The sequence below is a fragment of the Simochromis diagramma genome, unplaced genomic scaffold, assembly GCF_900408965.1.
Source record: "Simochromis diagramma unplaced genomic scaffold, fSimDia1.1 OVJJ01000578.1, whole genome shotgun sequence".
NCBI classification, from domain to species: domain Eukaryota; kingdom Metazoa; phylum Chordata; class Actinopteri; order Cichliformes; family Cichlidae; genus Simochromis; species Simochromis diagramma.
Genome location: NW_024387395.1, coordinates 21110 through 37008, shown reverse-complemented (window position 1 = coordinate 37008; position 15899 = coordinate 21110). Strand labels below are relative to the sequence as shown.

The 15899-nt window shown below is 45.6% G+C and overlaps 1 protein-coding gene across 3 annotated transcripts in view; it reads right to left on the bottom strand.

The window, feature by feature from the left end:
- LOC120720327 (equilibrative nucleoside transporter 1-like) overlaps nt 1-15899 on the bottom strand; it is a 33341-nt gene that overhangs the window by 3832 nt on the left and 13610 nt on the right. For 2 of the 3 annotated variants that reach the window (XM_040009956.1, XM_040009955.1), the window contains exons 6-12: nt 13246-13380; nt 13030-13127; nt 12735-12813; nt 10175-10233; nt 9962-10070; nt 9716-9801; nt 406-605 (exon numbers count right to left, since the gene is read on the bottom strand). In XM_040009956.1, coding sequence (XP_039865890.1) covers nt 406-605; nt 9716-9801; nt 9962-10070; nt 10175-10233; nt 12735-12813; nt 13030-13127; nt 13246-13380 — 766 coding nt within the window. The remainder of the gene's footprint in view (nt 1-405; nt 606-9715; nt 9802-9961; nt 10071-10174; nt 10234-12734; nt 12814-13029; nt 13128-13245; nt 13381-15899) is intronic. The other variant, XM_040009957.1, reaches the window with a different exon arrangement.

The following is a 15899-nucleotide window of genomic DNA, read 5'->3' as shown; positions in this document are numbered from 1 at the left end:
TCAGCCCAAATAGCAAAGAGAAATTAAGAATGCATGCCATTAATGAGTTCGGGTCTTAGGAGGATAATGTAAACAGAATTGGTCCTAGCACTGAACCCTGTGGAACTCCATAATTAACCTCAGTGTGTGAAGAGGACTCTCCATTTACATGCACAAACTGGAGTCTATTAGATAGATATGATACAAACCACTGCAGCACAGTACCTGTAATACCTACAGCGTGCTCTAATCGCTCTAATAGGATATTATGGTTATAAAGCACTGGACCACTCTTGCTGCTAGTAGGTGCACAGGAAGCTGTGTTGGACTCAACTGTAATATACTTAATACTTAAAATGAGCTCCACAGAGAAAATCAAGGCTAACATTAACATGCTGGGGTGTTTGCTGTGTGCAGGTTTCTTACCTTGGACCATAACACATGCAGAGGCTTGCCAGGTACCCGTTACTGAAGGCAAAGAGGATCATGAAGAGGATAAAGAAGCAGTCGTGATGGAAAACGACTGGCAGGTGGGCACGAGGGTGAACGTTGCACAGCATGAAGAGAGGGATGAAGACCAGGCGACACCCGATGGATGCAGGAAGTATCACACTGTCTTTTCCTGGCTGGAAAAAAAAGAATACTATCAGCTCACATGTCTTTCAGTTTAACTGGAATATATAGAGCACCATCTACAACAAAGTGCTTTATGATAAACTGAATACTCTCATTAAAGACTGGTACCAATAATGACATTATTTGAATATAGACTGGAATCATAAAGTAAAAAGGGAAGACTTGAAAATGGTCAAAGTCAAAGTCAAAGTCAACTTTATTGTCAATTCTGCCACATGTACAGGACATACAGAGAATAGAAACTTCGTTACTCTCAATCCCTAGATAAAATAGAAAATGAACATTTAAATATAAGAGTGATTAAAAATGCAAGTAAAATATTTTAAAGTAAAAAAAATTAAATAAAATTAAATAATATAATACAATTTTACATATAACAAGAAAGCTATACAATATACAATATAAGGGTAAATGACATTGAGTGCAAACCAGGCAGAGTAGTGCAAATAGGCAAATAGTGCAAATGGAGATTTAGTAATGTACGGTAAGAGATAGTGTAACAACAAAGTCTTATGAGGTAATGGCAGTCCAATGCTCCACAAAGTGACTGGTAACTGGTGCAGGCCAGTGAGTGAGTCAGAGAGTGTGTGTGTGTGAGTGTGTGTGACAGAGTTCAGTGAGACCGTGGAGGAGAGAGGGGAGAGGGGGCAGAATCGGGAGGGAGTTAAGTTTCCTGACAGCCTGATGGATGAAGCTGTCCAGTGTGTAACACATGACTTTGAGTTTCAACGGGTTAACAAAGGACCAACTATGTAAATAAGGGCAGAGACTGTTCTGAAGTCAGGGAAACATGTAACAAGCACAACATGACAGGTGTTTGTTTATTACACTGAGAAATAATGTGGTAACTGATGTTATTAGCAAAGGAAACACTAGAGAAATGTGGCATCATTTAAAGATCTTAATAAGGAATTACAATGTAACTGATCATCACATGTTATATATGTGAGCAAATCTGATTAAAGAGTCAAGTATAGTGGAAACAAGATTTAATAGCTATTTTACTGATTCTGTTAAAGCTTTGACTTTTAACTGTTTAGCCTCAAACTATTCTGTTACTCCTCCTCTTGGCTCTCGGAGGAGTCGGATGCGTCTTCCACCCTCTCCCTCCCTTAGCTTCCCTTCTATGCTTCTATGTCCTTGTCTCGTCTGACTTTAAATCTGAGAGAGCATCTCATTCTTGCTCTTGTTCTCCAAACGAATGTTTCCCAGATTTCATTCTCTGAATGAAATCTGGGAAACATTCGTTTAGAGGAGCTCATGGCTCTTAAAAGAGAGATACACCTGGAGACCAGTGATGGACATTAGAATGACTGAAAAATCGATGCAGTTTGTTCTCCCTAGACCACATACTAACATCTCTCATGCGGCTATACCCCCACCCCCGACGGCACCAACTGCTTGAAGGTTGACGCCAAGAGGAACAACAATATTCTTCCAAGAGACACGAGAACGAACAGACTCTCTGCCCTATTCCTCAAGGTCACCTGCGTAGGCTGCGCACTGTTGATCTTTGCCTAACAGGCAAAAGGACACTTTCTCAGGCTGAACTCAGGACACACATCCCGACACGCACACATGCACACTGATACTGATACGCACTCACCACCCTCCCTCCCTTCCCCCCGATCCAACGCCTCCTCCCATGCTTACTTCCCACCCGATGGAGACAGCGGCTCTGAGGCGGGATGAGGTTGCAGCGTCCATAACCCACTGTGTACATTGTGTACTATTATTACTGGTATTAAAATGGCAGAATCTCCCAAGTCAGTAAAAGTTAAAAGGTCATTTAAAACCCTAACCCTAAGCATAGGTTCCATCACAGCATGTTTGAAGTCAGCAGGGACACACCCAGACTGAAGACTGCTATTGACAGCAAACACATACCCACAGATGTCAAAAACATCTTTCAGTAAACGAGATGGAACAATATCCAGAGTACATCTGTAGGTTTCAGGTGGTTGACTGCTTCACTCAGTAATGAAAAGGACACAGGTGTCAGGTTTCCTGCGTCATTGACCCAGTGTTCTCAGTTTTGTCATGTTCAGTTTATTTTGCCACATGTTGTTCTCACTTCCTGTTTTTCCTGTCAGCTCGTCTCATGTGTCGTTAGCCAGATTATGTTCAGCTGTGTACCCACCGGTCTCTCATTAGCATCCTCATCAGTCTGTGTATTTAAGTCTTCTGTTTCCACTCGTTCACCGTCGTGTCATTGATGTTGTCGCTGTTAGGTTGTTGTATGCTCAGTTCCTTCAGCCAGCCAGCGAGCCATTTCCTGCTTCAGTTCTGTTCGTTCATTTCGGTCAGCAATAAACACCAGCCTTCACCTGTGAGTCCAGCGTTTGGGTCCTAGTGATGTGCGATACCACTGATTTCCTTTCTGATCCGATTCCAAGTATTCAGGGTGGTATCGACGATACTGATCCGATACGATACTTTGTACAAAAACTTACTTTATTTATTGTATCTCAAAATATAGTGTCATCATGATTACAGGACATCATATTACTTGTTCTTATCACTTAATAATGCAGAATTCATCATATAGAAATAAAGAATCTGAAGTTGTGCCTATTTGAACACGTTGCCTGCCTGCAGCACTAAAGGATTCAGTGAGAGACGTCTGTCTCGCCCTAGCAGCACCTGTCCCTGTCCTCCTCTTCAGTTCGCCTCAACATACGCTCGTCATATTCTGTGATCTGATTTACTGTGAGGTATTTCACGAGGTTAGTGGTGTTGCCACAACACCTCACTGTCTTGCCACATGTATTGCAAACCACATCTTGGCTGTTTGTGGAGGTAAAATACATCTGCACATAACTCCAATTACACTCAGCCATTGTTGTGAGTGCGCACGCCAGGGGCTGGACACAGTTATACAGCTGTATTTTGCACATGACTATGAAAGGCAGAAGAGGAAGTAGTTCCTTCCAACGTTGACAATCCGAATGATATAGTTTCTTTCCACTGTGTTCCTGTTAATGATAAACTACAAATTTACCCTAAATTACTAAAATATCGATATTTTAAATCAAATCAAATCACTTTTATTGTCACATCACATGTGCAGGTACACTGGTACAGTACATGTGAGTGAAATTCTTGTGTGCGAGCTTCACAAGCAACAGAGTTGTGCAAAAATACAATAATGTAAAACAAGAAAAATACAAGAATGGCTACATCTGAAACTAATAAATATATGTACAATATATAATAGTATATGCATTTCTGGATGTGTATACTAAATATGTTTTTCTACGTGTGTGTGTGTGTGTGTGTATACATATTTTACAAATTAAATAGAGTAAAAATAAAAATAAATATATAAAAATATACAGAGTTGGGACATGTGCAAAACAGTGGCATTAATGTACAGTGTGTACTGCATAATGTTAAAGTTCCAGTAGTGAAGCTGAGGTGTCTATGACATGCTCAGCAGTCTGATGGCCTGGTGGAAGAAGCTGTCTCTCAGTCTGCGGGTTCGGGACCGGATGCTGCAGAACCTCCTTCCTGATGGAAGTAGTCTGAACAGTTTATGGCTGGGGTGACTGGAGTCCTTGATGATCCTCCCCGCTTTCCTCAGGCACCGCTTCCTGCAGATGTCTTGGAGGGAGGGAAGCTCACCTCCAATTATCCGTTCAGAGCACCGCACTACTCGCTGGAGAGCTTTGCGGTTGTAGGCGGTGCTGTTGCCATACCAGGTGGTGATGCATCCAGTGAGGATGCTCTCAATGGCACAGTGATAGAAGGTCCTGAGGATGCGGGGGTTCATGCCAAATCTTTTCAGTCTCCTGAGAAAGAAGAGGCGCTGCTGCGCCTTCTTCACTGTTTTGTTAGTGTGTACTGACCACGTAAGATCCTCAGCCAGATGTACACCAAGGAACAGGAAGCTGCTCACTCTCTCCACAGCAGCGCCGTTGATGGTGATGGGGGTGTGTACTTCTCTGCACCTCCGGAAGTCCACTATCAACTCCTTTGTCTTTGCGACGTTGAGGGTGAGATGGTTGTCTTGACACCAGTGGGTCAGGGCGCTGACCTCCTCCCTGTAAGCCGTCTCATCACCATTGGTGATAAGACCCACCACTGTAGTGTCGTCCGCAAACTTCACAATGATGTTGGAGTTGTTAGTGGCTGTGCAGTCGTAGGTGTAGAGTGAGTACAGGAGAGGGCTCAGTACACACCCCTGTGGAGCACCAGTGTTCAGTGTGATGGGGGATGAGGTGATGCTGCCCAGTCTGACCACCTGGCGTCTGTCAGACAGGAAGCTAAGGATCCAGCTGCAGAGGGAGCTGCTCAGTCCTAGATCCTGCAGTTTCCTGTCCAGCTTCGAGGGAACGATGGTATTGAATGCTGAGCTGTAATCTACAAACAGCATCCTCACATACGTGTCTCTCTTCTCCAGGTGTGACAGGGCAGTGTGTAGTGTCAGGGCTATGGCATCATCAGTGGACCTGTTGTGGCGGTATGCGAACTGTAGAGGGTCCAGTGAGTCGGGTAGTGCAGAGCAGATGAAGTCCCTGACCAGCTTCTCGAAGCATTTGCTTACTATGGGGGTCAGGGCTACAGGTCGCCAGTCGTTCAATGAGGAGATGGTGGAGGATTTGGGTGCAGGGACGATGGTGGCCACTTTGAAGCAGGCTGGGACTACAGACAGAGAGAGGGAAAGGTTGAAGATGTGTGTAAACACTCCAGCCAGCTGATCCACGCATGAGGCCGGGAATCCCGTCTGGATCAGTAGCTTTGCGTGCGTTCACCTTCCTGAAGCACTTCTGCACATCCTCCTCAGACACAGTGTGCGCACTGACGTCATCCGCGGTGCGCACACTGTCCGGTCTCATGGTGTTCGCTGTGTCGAATCTAGCGTAGAATACGTTTAGATCCTCACACAGAGAGGCCGTGGTCTGCGGTGTGCACTTATGCAAATATGTGATGTCTTGATGAATTGAGCAGATATTTGAAGTTTACACAGAAACATTCTCGCATGAAAATATCTTGAAAGTTTGTGACCCAGAAAGAGTAATATTTCAAACTCCGTCCCTCTGTGTTCCTCCGCCACTGCCTCCGTTGAGTTTTGGACGAAATGGATTCTGGGATATTGCATTTCGTCATTTCGAGCTGATTGGAGACCAAAACAGCCAATCAGAATTTTTTTGCATCCAAGTCTGTGATTGGCTGGTTTTGTGGCACAAATATAACGGTGTAGGGAAAGAGTTGAGCGCACACGGGCAGAAATGTTGAGAGCGCGAGCAACACATGGCACAAAAATAACGCCATACTCTTCACGGAGGGAGAGCACGTCTTTGCAGGGACTCGTCTGGCTCTGGGCGGGTCTCTTCCACCTGCTGCCTCTCCTGCATCGGAGCATTCACCGCGGAGAGTGGGCGTCACTGGCCAAGCTTCGGCCGCTCGCTCTCTCGCCGCTCCGCTCCTTGCTTGCCCGCCAGTCGCTTCACTCACCAGCCTCCCCACCTCGCCATGGCACAGCGGCTCAACGGAGGCTCCCGCGCCAGAGTCTCTGTTTACCCCGCCCGCTTCCTCTTCCCAGAGAAAGCAGTGCACACGCCGCCATAAACTGGACTCTGCTGACCAAATCCCCATGGTGAGTGAAGACTGTCTTTCTCCCGCTTCTCTGAACATAAACAACAATAGACTCACCGCCGATCCTTTCGATGCTTCTCTATTGGACGACGACATAGGCTGGGAGAACTTTTTTTCCGTTTGGATCCCTCTGAGCTGGGATTTATGAAGGACAACCACTGCACTTCAACACCTCCAAAGACTGTAAATAGTGGTGGCAGAAGGGCCAGAACAATTTCTGATAAAAAGCTGCCCAGGACAAGGGCAGCTGTGACCCAGTCTACCCCCACACCCGTTCCTGTTTCTCAGGTGGGGGTGACTGGTGTCCGGCCACTTCCCGAGCCTGTCCCAGCACCCAGGGTGAGGGCAGCCAGAATCCAACTTACCCCCCCTAGAGGCTCAGCTGAGGCTCTCCAGCCAATGTCCTCACGCTCTGGAGGCTCGGAAGAGCTAGCCTGTTCACCCATCAGCCTACCACTTCATCAACCTCCTGATCCAGCTTTCCATGCCCTAGCACTATCCCTGGTTAGGCTACCTGAGCTCTTCCCAACTCAAGCACCTGATGCGCGAGCCCAAGCTGCAGCTTTGTCTCCTTGACTAACTCAGTATTAAGCTCAGCCATTAGCCTCATCAACTTCTGCTCAGCCATCAGCCTGGCCAGTCCAGTCAGGCCAGTCGCCTGCTGTTCAGCTTCCAGTCCAGTCAGTCCGTCCTAGACCCCCTCCACCCATCCTGTTGCGGTTTTTCTCTCTTTCTGCCATCAGGTGCCGGCCTTTGAAGGTGGGGGGGTACTGTCAGGTTTCCTGCGTCATTGACCCAGTGTTCTCAGTTTTGTCATGTTCAGTTTATTTTGCCACATGTTGTTCTCACTTCCTGTTTTTCCTGTCAGCTCGTCTCATGTGTCGTTAGCCAGATTATGTTCAGCTGTGTACCCACCGGTCTCTCATTAGCATCCTCATCAGTCTGTGTATTTAAGTCTTCTGTTTCCACTCGTTCACCGTCGTGTCATTGATGTTGTCGCTGGTAGTTCCTTCAGCCAGCCAGCGAGCCATTTCCTGCTTCAGTTCTGTTCATTCATTTCGGTCAGCAATAAACACCAGCCTTCACCTGTGAGTCCAGCGTTTGGGTCCTCCTTTCCTCACCCACACTGCAACCACTGACAACAGGCTCAAAGTGGTCACAAGCAACCAAATTGGCGTATGAACAGATGGGTCGGAAGGATAATATGAGACCTGATATCTGTGATCCCGTTAATAAAGAATTTCAATAAGTTTTCACATGTTGCTTTCGATGCTATGTGGGGAGCAGCAGTAGGGGGATTAAGAACTAAGTTAGTGATTAATACGAAGTCTGTGACTGTTATCAGACACGATCTTAGAGAAATACTTTGTTTTTGCTGCACTAATAGCCTTTTGATCATTTAACAATATAAATATTAAAACTAAATTTGCAATAAAATTTGTCTTGCATCTTAATACCAGTATAACGGTCTGTATAATTTTCGAGGTCTACAAATAAAGAACCAGATAATAGATTGCATTTATACAGCACTTTATGAGACCCTCAAAGCGCTTTACAATTCCAGTATTCATTCACTCTCACATTCACACACTGGTGGAGGCAAACTACAGTTAATAATAATAATAATAAATTTTGTTTATAAAGCGCCTTTCAAGACACCCAAGGACACTGTACAATAGATAAAAACACATAATAGAACAATGAAGAACAATAAAAACAAAAGCACGAGATAAAATTAACAAACAGTGGATTCACAGTGAATATGCAGATTTGAACAGGTGGATTTTGAGTTGGGATTTAAACTGGGGGAGAGAACCAGTGTTTCTTATATTTGGGGGTAGAGAGCTCCACAGCCTGGGAGCAGAACCGCTAAAAGCTCTGCTTCCCATGGTGGTGAGGCGGAAGGAAGGCACAGAAAGCTGGATAGAAGAAGAAGATCGAAGTGAACGGGCAGAAAAGGTGGTGCTTAACAGGTTAGGAATGGCCTTGAAGGTGAGCAGAAGAAGTTTGTATATCATCTGGATTTTCACTGTGAGCCAGTGAAAATCCTGAGGAACAGGTGATGTGCTGGTAGGAGGGGTTCTGGTGATAATGCGAGCAGCAGAGTTTCGAACCAGTTGAAGCTGATGGAGAGATTTTTGGGGAAAACCATGCAAAAGAGAGTTGCAGTAGTCATATGGGAGGTAACAAGACTGTGGAGAAGAATGGACGTAGACTGGGTGGAAAGAGAAGGAAGCAATCTGTTAATGTTACGTAGATGGAAGTAGGCAGAACGGGTGAGATTATTGATGTGAGATTTATAGGAAAGTGAACTGTCTAGGATGGCACCAAGGCTCTTAACCTGAGGAGAAGGGAAAACTGTGGAGTTATCGATAGTGAGTGAGTCAGAGTCAGTTTTTACAGGCTTACATACACACACGCAGTTACTGTCCCTCCATTTAGAAAGGCAGAGGCGTCACGATGTGATTATTTTACGTGTAGTTGTTTTTTATTTCCTGTGTAATAATATTCATTTATTTGTATCCTGCTGTAACTTTACTGTATAAAGAGCTAACATCTCCAAAATGTCAGGAGTAGTTAGTCATTACAAGAAGTGTTTGTGAACTAAAACTCAAGAATGTGGGATCCTGTTTGTCTGTAATTTAAACAGCCCAGCGCTGCTCCCGACACAGAGAAAACCAATCCTGCAGGGAGACCTACCTCGGCACTTGTGCAGGTGAAGCCAAAGGGAAGATTTGCTTCACCATATTTTCTAGTCTTTGGCTTAGAATGAAGTTGGTTTGGAAACATATTCAGCGATGCTTCATCTCCTGCTTTGCGTTTGTGTGGGCGCCCCGTGCTAGCAGTGTCCAAGCGTTTTGTCCCCCCCCTTTTCATACCGCGCCCCCCCTGCAATGGCTCTGCGCCTCCCCTAGGGGGCGGGCCCCACACTTTGGGAAGGTCTGCTGTAAGGGAAGAAGGTGGGAGGGAGGAATCAGGTCTGCAGGAGAGATATACAGTAACTGGGTGTCATCAGCAAAACAGTGAAAGTGAAGATCAAATTTGCAGAAAATGGTACCTAGAGGGAGGATGTATATTTTGAAGAGAAGAGGGCCTAAGACTGAACCTTGGGGTGCACCAGAAGGGACCGGGAAAAGACGAGAGCAGAATGATTTCAGTTGAATAAACTGGGAGCGGTCAAGGAGATATGATTGAAACCAGGCTAGGGGTGTAGCCACAGCTGCCCTGGGGCAGACTGACAAAAGCGAGGCTGCCATCGGACCCTCTGGCCAACACTAGTAGGCAGTAGGGTGAAGTGTCTTGCCCAAGGAAACAATGACCAGGACAGAGCTGGGGATCAAACCGGCAACCCTCCAGTTATAAGATGAGTTTCCCAACCCGCTGAACCACGGTCACCCAGATGAAATCATGGGAGGGAGAAGACTGTCAATGTGAAGCCGGAGGACCTATTGGAGGCTTGCTGTTTATTGCTGAATTGCTTGATGACAGAACTCAAACTCACCCACATCAAGATGGCTGTTAAGCTCCGCCCACCCCAGTCACACAGGTTAAAGAGCAGGAAGCAGCTGACAGGAATGAAGTACTGGTCTGTAAATCAAACAATTATTTGAATGTTTGCGTGTATCAGTAGAACAAGGAAAAGGAAATGGTGGGCAAATTCACGCAGATAAACATGGAACAAAACACCACAGAAGAAGAAAGGTTAACATTAGCCGTCATTTCAACAGAAAACGAGGTATTGACCGACCCCAGGAACCTCCGTCACTGAGCGTGGATTTGGTGTCGGCAGTGACGGCGGGAAATGTGCCAATGGTTACAGTGAAGGTAAAACAGACTGACAGGGCCAAGATCCAGATCTGAGGGCCAAAGGTCAGAGGTCAGACATTCCCTTTAAAGAACAAACTACAGTTAATATTGATTATAGATTGTTTCTTGATCAGTTAAGTAATGTGTAGCTGACCTTCTTAAAGATTTTCAGCATGGAGACGTCCTGAGGCTTTGTCTGATCAGCTACTGCATCTTTACATAAACAACAGAATAAACAACAAAACAACGTAAATGATAGGATAAATAAAACACATGACAACAGAGCGCTGTAACTGTGATGCCAGATTAATGATTTAGCAATCTGTGTCAATCTCAAAGTGAGATTTTTCTGTGTGGTTCTCTTTTCACCTGATGAGTAACCACCGTAACAGAGTAGTGGGTTATGTTCAGAGCCAGTGAAAGCATTTCACAGACTCTTTTATGTTTTTAGTATGATGGAGGTTTTCTATCTGCAGCTTTTTCCAGAAAACAGTGAATGAAGCCCCGCTGGAAAGCTCCAGCAGCTCAGACTGACTGGAGTTCCATGCTCCAGACCTTACTATTTCTTTGACTGGAGAAAGCGGGTGCTCACAGGAATAGTTTTGTGTGAAAGAAGAGTGACATGCAGATTTATTACGTTTTGTATGTTTCAATTTGTTTTACCCCTCTGTGAAGCGCTGTCTTATAGTGGTGGAGGAGTTTGTGTGTCCCAGAGATCCCAGGGGCTATGTTGTTGGGGGGCTTTTGCTCCTTGGTAGGGTCACCCATAGCAAATTGGTTCTGGGTGAGTGATTCAAAAGACTCTTATGTGTACATGATCAAGGGAACAGTTCTTCCTGCCCGGGATAGAGCTAGAGGGGCCACGCCTGGAGCCAGGCCTGAGGAAGGTGCCGAAGGGAAAGCACTTGGTGGCTGGGATAGCCCATGTAGCACGGCCAGGCACACCTGGGGAAGGGACATGGGGCCACCTGCAGGAGGTGCTGTAGCGGTCTGATGAATTGTGTGCCTGGTGGTGGCCACGGCAGAGACCCTGGTGATCCATGGCTACCGAGCCTGGCAATTGGGACATGGAACATCACCTCTCTGGTGGGGAAGGAACCTGAGCTAGTGTGTGAGATTGAGAGGTACCAGCTAGATATAATCGGTCTAACCTCAATGCAATGAGCTGTCAACTGATCAACACCTGGTGGTGAGTTGGATCAGGTGGCGGGGGATAACGCTAGACAAACCCTGCACACCTAAACGTATAGTGATGGTGCACTGGGAATACCTAGCAGAAGCTCTGGTCTGCTAAATCTTCAACTCCCACCTGCTGCAGAGCTTTGACAGCATTCTGAGGGAGACTGGGGACATGAGGTCTGAATGGGCTGTGTTCAGTCTATCTGTGTCCTCCATTGCTGAGGCTGCTGAACTGAGCTGTGGCTGCAAGGTGGTTGGTGTCATTAGCCTGAAGAAGGAGCCCTATCGGGTTGGCCTGGTTAGCCTGTGGCACTCGACTGGTACCAGCAGACCAAGCAGAATGCAGATCAGGCAGTGGCTTAAGCAAAAACCATGGACAAAGACTTGATTTTTTCCAGTTTGCCAGAAGTGATTCTGGACCAACTCCTCATGCTCTTGGGGATATTTGAGGGTGCATGGGAGTTTGTCTGACCACTTCGTATGTTTTTTGGACATAAGAACTGCATGCATCAGAGTGTTTGGGAGGTGCTTGGGGAGTACGGGGTGTGTAGCCTGTTGTTAAGAGCTATTCAGTACTTATACAACCGTTGGAAGAGCTTGGCAGGCAATAAGTTGGACTCCTTCCCAATGTGTGTTGGACTCTGCCAGAGCTGGCCTTTGTCACCAATTCAGTTCATTTTTATGGACAGAATTTCTTGGCGTAGTAAAGCAGCAGAAGGCTTCAACTTTGGTGATTTCAGAAACTCATCTCTGCTTTTTGCAGATAACGTGGTTCTGTTTGCTTCATCAGGTGGTGGCCTCCAGCTCGCACTGAAGCAGTTCACAGCTGAATGTGAAGCAACGGGAATGAAAATCAGCACCTCCAAGTGTGAGGCCATGGTGCCTAGTCCAGGTCAGAAAGAAGTTGCTGCTCTCAATGGAGGAGTAAGTATCTTTGAGTTTTGTTCATGAGCGAGATGAAAGGGGAACAGGAGATTGACAGATAGATATGGAGGACTGGACAGATTGTACGATTGGACTGTCTCACCAGGTGGAGGGCCCTTGGCAGACCCAGGACACCCTGGAGAGATTATATCTCTCAGCTGGCCTAGGAACCTCTTGGTGTTCCAAGCTGGAGGAGGTGCCTGGGAGAGGGAGGTCGAGGCTTTTCTGCTTAGACTGCTGTCCCCAGAACCGAGTCATGGAAAAGTGGGAGATAATGGATGGATGGAAGCATGAATGTTCTTATTTCAGTTTATCCCAAAAAGTTAAATCTGTTCATCTGGACATAGTGAGAGTAACATTTCGTCACTCATCCAGGTGACTTCTTCAGTCTCAGCTGACTGCAGATTTTCCTAACCTTATAAACAGTACATTTGTATAATGACTGAAACTAGCAGCTGAATGAACAATGTTCAGTTTCAAGTAAATAACCTGTGTGGAAAATATAAAAAGTAGCAAGGAGAGATATATGTATTAAAGCATAAACTTTTCATGAAGACCTTAAGCTGGTTTGAGGTGATAAGCAAAAGGTTTTTAAAAAATATTTTTTGTACCTCTGTTCATCAGGCTGATCGAATTCTGCTCCAGAGAGATCTGCTTCGTGTTTCTCTCCTGATAAAAGTGGAAAAACTCCTGAAAACACAAACAAAACAAAAGTCTTTTAGCACTCACTCATGATGCCTTGAAAGGGGCAAGCTGAGGATGGAACAGAGTCTGTGAGATCTGATTTCTTAAGGATGCACTGAGCTGGCGGCTGTGGGAGGGGCTAGTACTGCAATGATGCATGATGTGTTTGTGTTCCATATTTTGTATCTCAGGTCTTGGAGATGGAATAAAAGGACAACGTACCAGTTTGGGCAGCAGGATGTAGGAGAGAATGGACAAAAAAATAACCACACAGGCTGTGATGAAATACCCAAACGCTGCATCCTGAAGCTCCGAACCGCCTGTACCCGAAAAAGACAGAAAATCAACCTTTTATAATCTCTGTGTACTGACATTCAAGTTCCTGCAAAGTGTCATAAAACTGAATCCAATGAGTTATTGGTGAGTTATTGATCAGACTTGCTATGGCGCAGATCATGGCGAAGGCGGCAAAGGTCCCAGCGAGTCCCTGACCACTCATGATGGGAGTTGTGTATGAAGCTGGGAGCAATCCAGCCATCCCGAAAAGGCTCCCCTGTAGCACTGCCCCGAAGGCTGAACAAACAAACAAACAACCAGATTAACAGAATGCCCTGTGGCATGCCCAAAGGCTGAACAGACAGACAGACAGACGAACGAACGAACGAACGAACCAATCCAATCCAATCCAATCCAATCCAATTTTATTTATAAAGCACTTTAAAATATCCAGTACAGGACCAAAATGCTGTACAGAAAAAAAGTTAAAAACAATAGAACAACAGAAAACAGCAAAAATAAATAAATAAAACACAAAATACATAAAAATTAAAACAGCCCCATGTTAAAAAACAAAACAAGATAAAACAGCATGGAATCAACTAAAAAAAATAAATAAAATAAAAACCAACATCTCACGTGGTGTCAAAGGTCAGGGTAAAGAGGAGGGTTTCAGGAGTGACTTAAAAACAGGCAGTGAAGAGGCCTGTCTGATCTCTAAAGGAAGCTCGTTCCACAGTTTGGGAGCTGCTACAACAAAAGAGCTTTAGAAGCAAATAAAAGAATTTTATAATGAATCCTAAAAGAAATGGGCAGCCAGTGAAGTGAAGCTGAAATAGGGGAAATGTGCTCAAACTTTCGAGTGCCAGTTAAAAGACGAGCTGCGGCATTTTGCACCCTCTGTAGATGAGTAATATATGATGCACTGACCCCTATATAAAGTGCATTACAGTAATGCAGCCGAGTGCTAACAAAGGTGTGGATCACTGTCTCAAAGTGCTGCCGTGAAAGACTTGGCTTTATTTTTTTATACACATTGGGCGTCTCAGTGGGGCTACCAAAGACCATCACCTCAGTCTTTTTATCGTTGAATTTTAAAAGGTTAACAGACATCCAAGCCTTAATGTCATCGAGACACTGAAATAATGGCTGTGTGAGGTAAGTGCCTTTTTTTCTTTAGAGGGACATAGATCTGACAGTCATCAGCATAAAAGTGGAATGCAATGCCGTGCTTTCTCAGTACAGAACCAAGAGGAAGCAGATCTAAAGAAAAGAGGAGGGGGCTAGAACTGAGCCCTGTGGGACACCACACAAAAGAGGGGCGGAGGACGACACATGGTCACAGTTCGCCCCACCAAGTAGGACCTGAACCACTCCAGTGCTGTGCCCCTAATGCCCACCCACTACTCCAAACGAGAGAGTAAAATGGCGTGATCCGCTGTATCAAACACAGCTGTCAAATCCAAAAGCACCAGAACAACACAGTCCCCAGCGCCATTAGCTAAAAATATGTCATTAAAAACTTTGAACAGGGCTGATTCAGTGGTATGAAAGGATTTAAAACCAGATTGGAAAACCTCTAAAACATTTTGCTTTCCCAGTTCATCAACGACCTCACGTTGGTATCGGCTCTAAAGTTTTTTTGTGTGTTTGAGTCCAGTTTAGCTATCGGCCTGTGGCCATTGTGACAGTAAATGCAGTGACCAAACCTGATTCTTATCCTTTGCCTCATAGTGACGACTGTATTGACCAAGTTGGTGCAGCAGAATATGTGAGAAAGTTCGATCTGTTGAAGGGATATTGGCAGGTGCCACTAACTCCCAGAGCTCAGGACATATCTGCTTTCATCACGCCATCTGGTCTTTATTCATATACAGTCATCGGTTTTGGTTTACACAATGCTCCAGCTACATTTCAGCGACTCATGAGTTTGGTTGTTAATGCGCCGAAAGGCTGTGCTGTTTACCTAGATGACGTGGTGGTTGAGCGAGTAGTTGGAGGAAGCATTGGGAATTGGAGACCCTGCAGGCTTAAAACGACCAACAGTTTCCTTTAAAAAGGACAGAGTCACAGGCTCAAACCTGTCAAAGACAGCAGAGCAGGAAGCAGAGACTGAGAGGTCTTTTTTTTTTTTTTTGCTGCTTCCGGTGTGATGCCGCCTGTGTTTGGCTCTGCCGCGGCCGGGTGCAGTTTGTCGCGCTTCACTACTTTTATATTATTTTTTTCCACTCTGCTGTTCTCATTTAGTTTTAATGATGTATTGGCTGCCTTGGTGTATGATCATCTGTCTTTGCTATCCATCCGATCCTCTATGATGCCTTACGATGTCTCTTCATCCTCCTTCGGCATTTTCCACCCTCCTCCATCAGCATTCGGCGGATCCTCTAGAAGAAGAAGAAGAGGGAGAAGGGGAGGTATTCAGGTAAAGCTCAGGCTTTACTGGCGGCGGGGTTTGACATCAAAGCCCTCCTCAACAACAAGAAGAGGGCTTTCAGAGGGGGCAATAAAGAGGAGGTGAGGAAGGTCCAGGTGTTACTAAAGGACAAGATCAGAGAGGCTAAGGACAATTACAGGAGGAAGCTGGAGTGGAAACTCCAGCAGAACAGCATGAGAGAGGTGTGGAGGGGCATGAAGACCATCACTGGATTCAGGCCAACCAACAGCAGGGAGGTGAGAACAGAGCTAACGAGTTGAATCAGTTTTTCAATAGATTCGACACCACAGTGTCTGCTCACACCCCCACAACCTCACCTGTAGTCAGCCTGGAACCCAGAGCCACACCACTGTGCCAGCCTCTCTCTTCACATGGCGCTGTT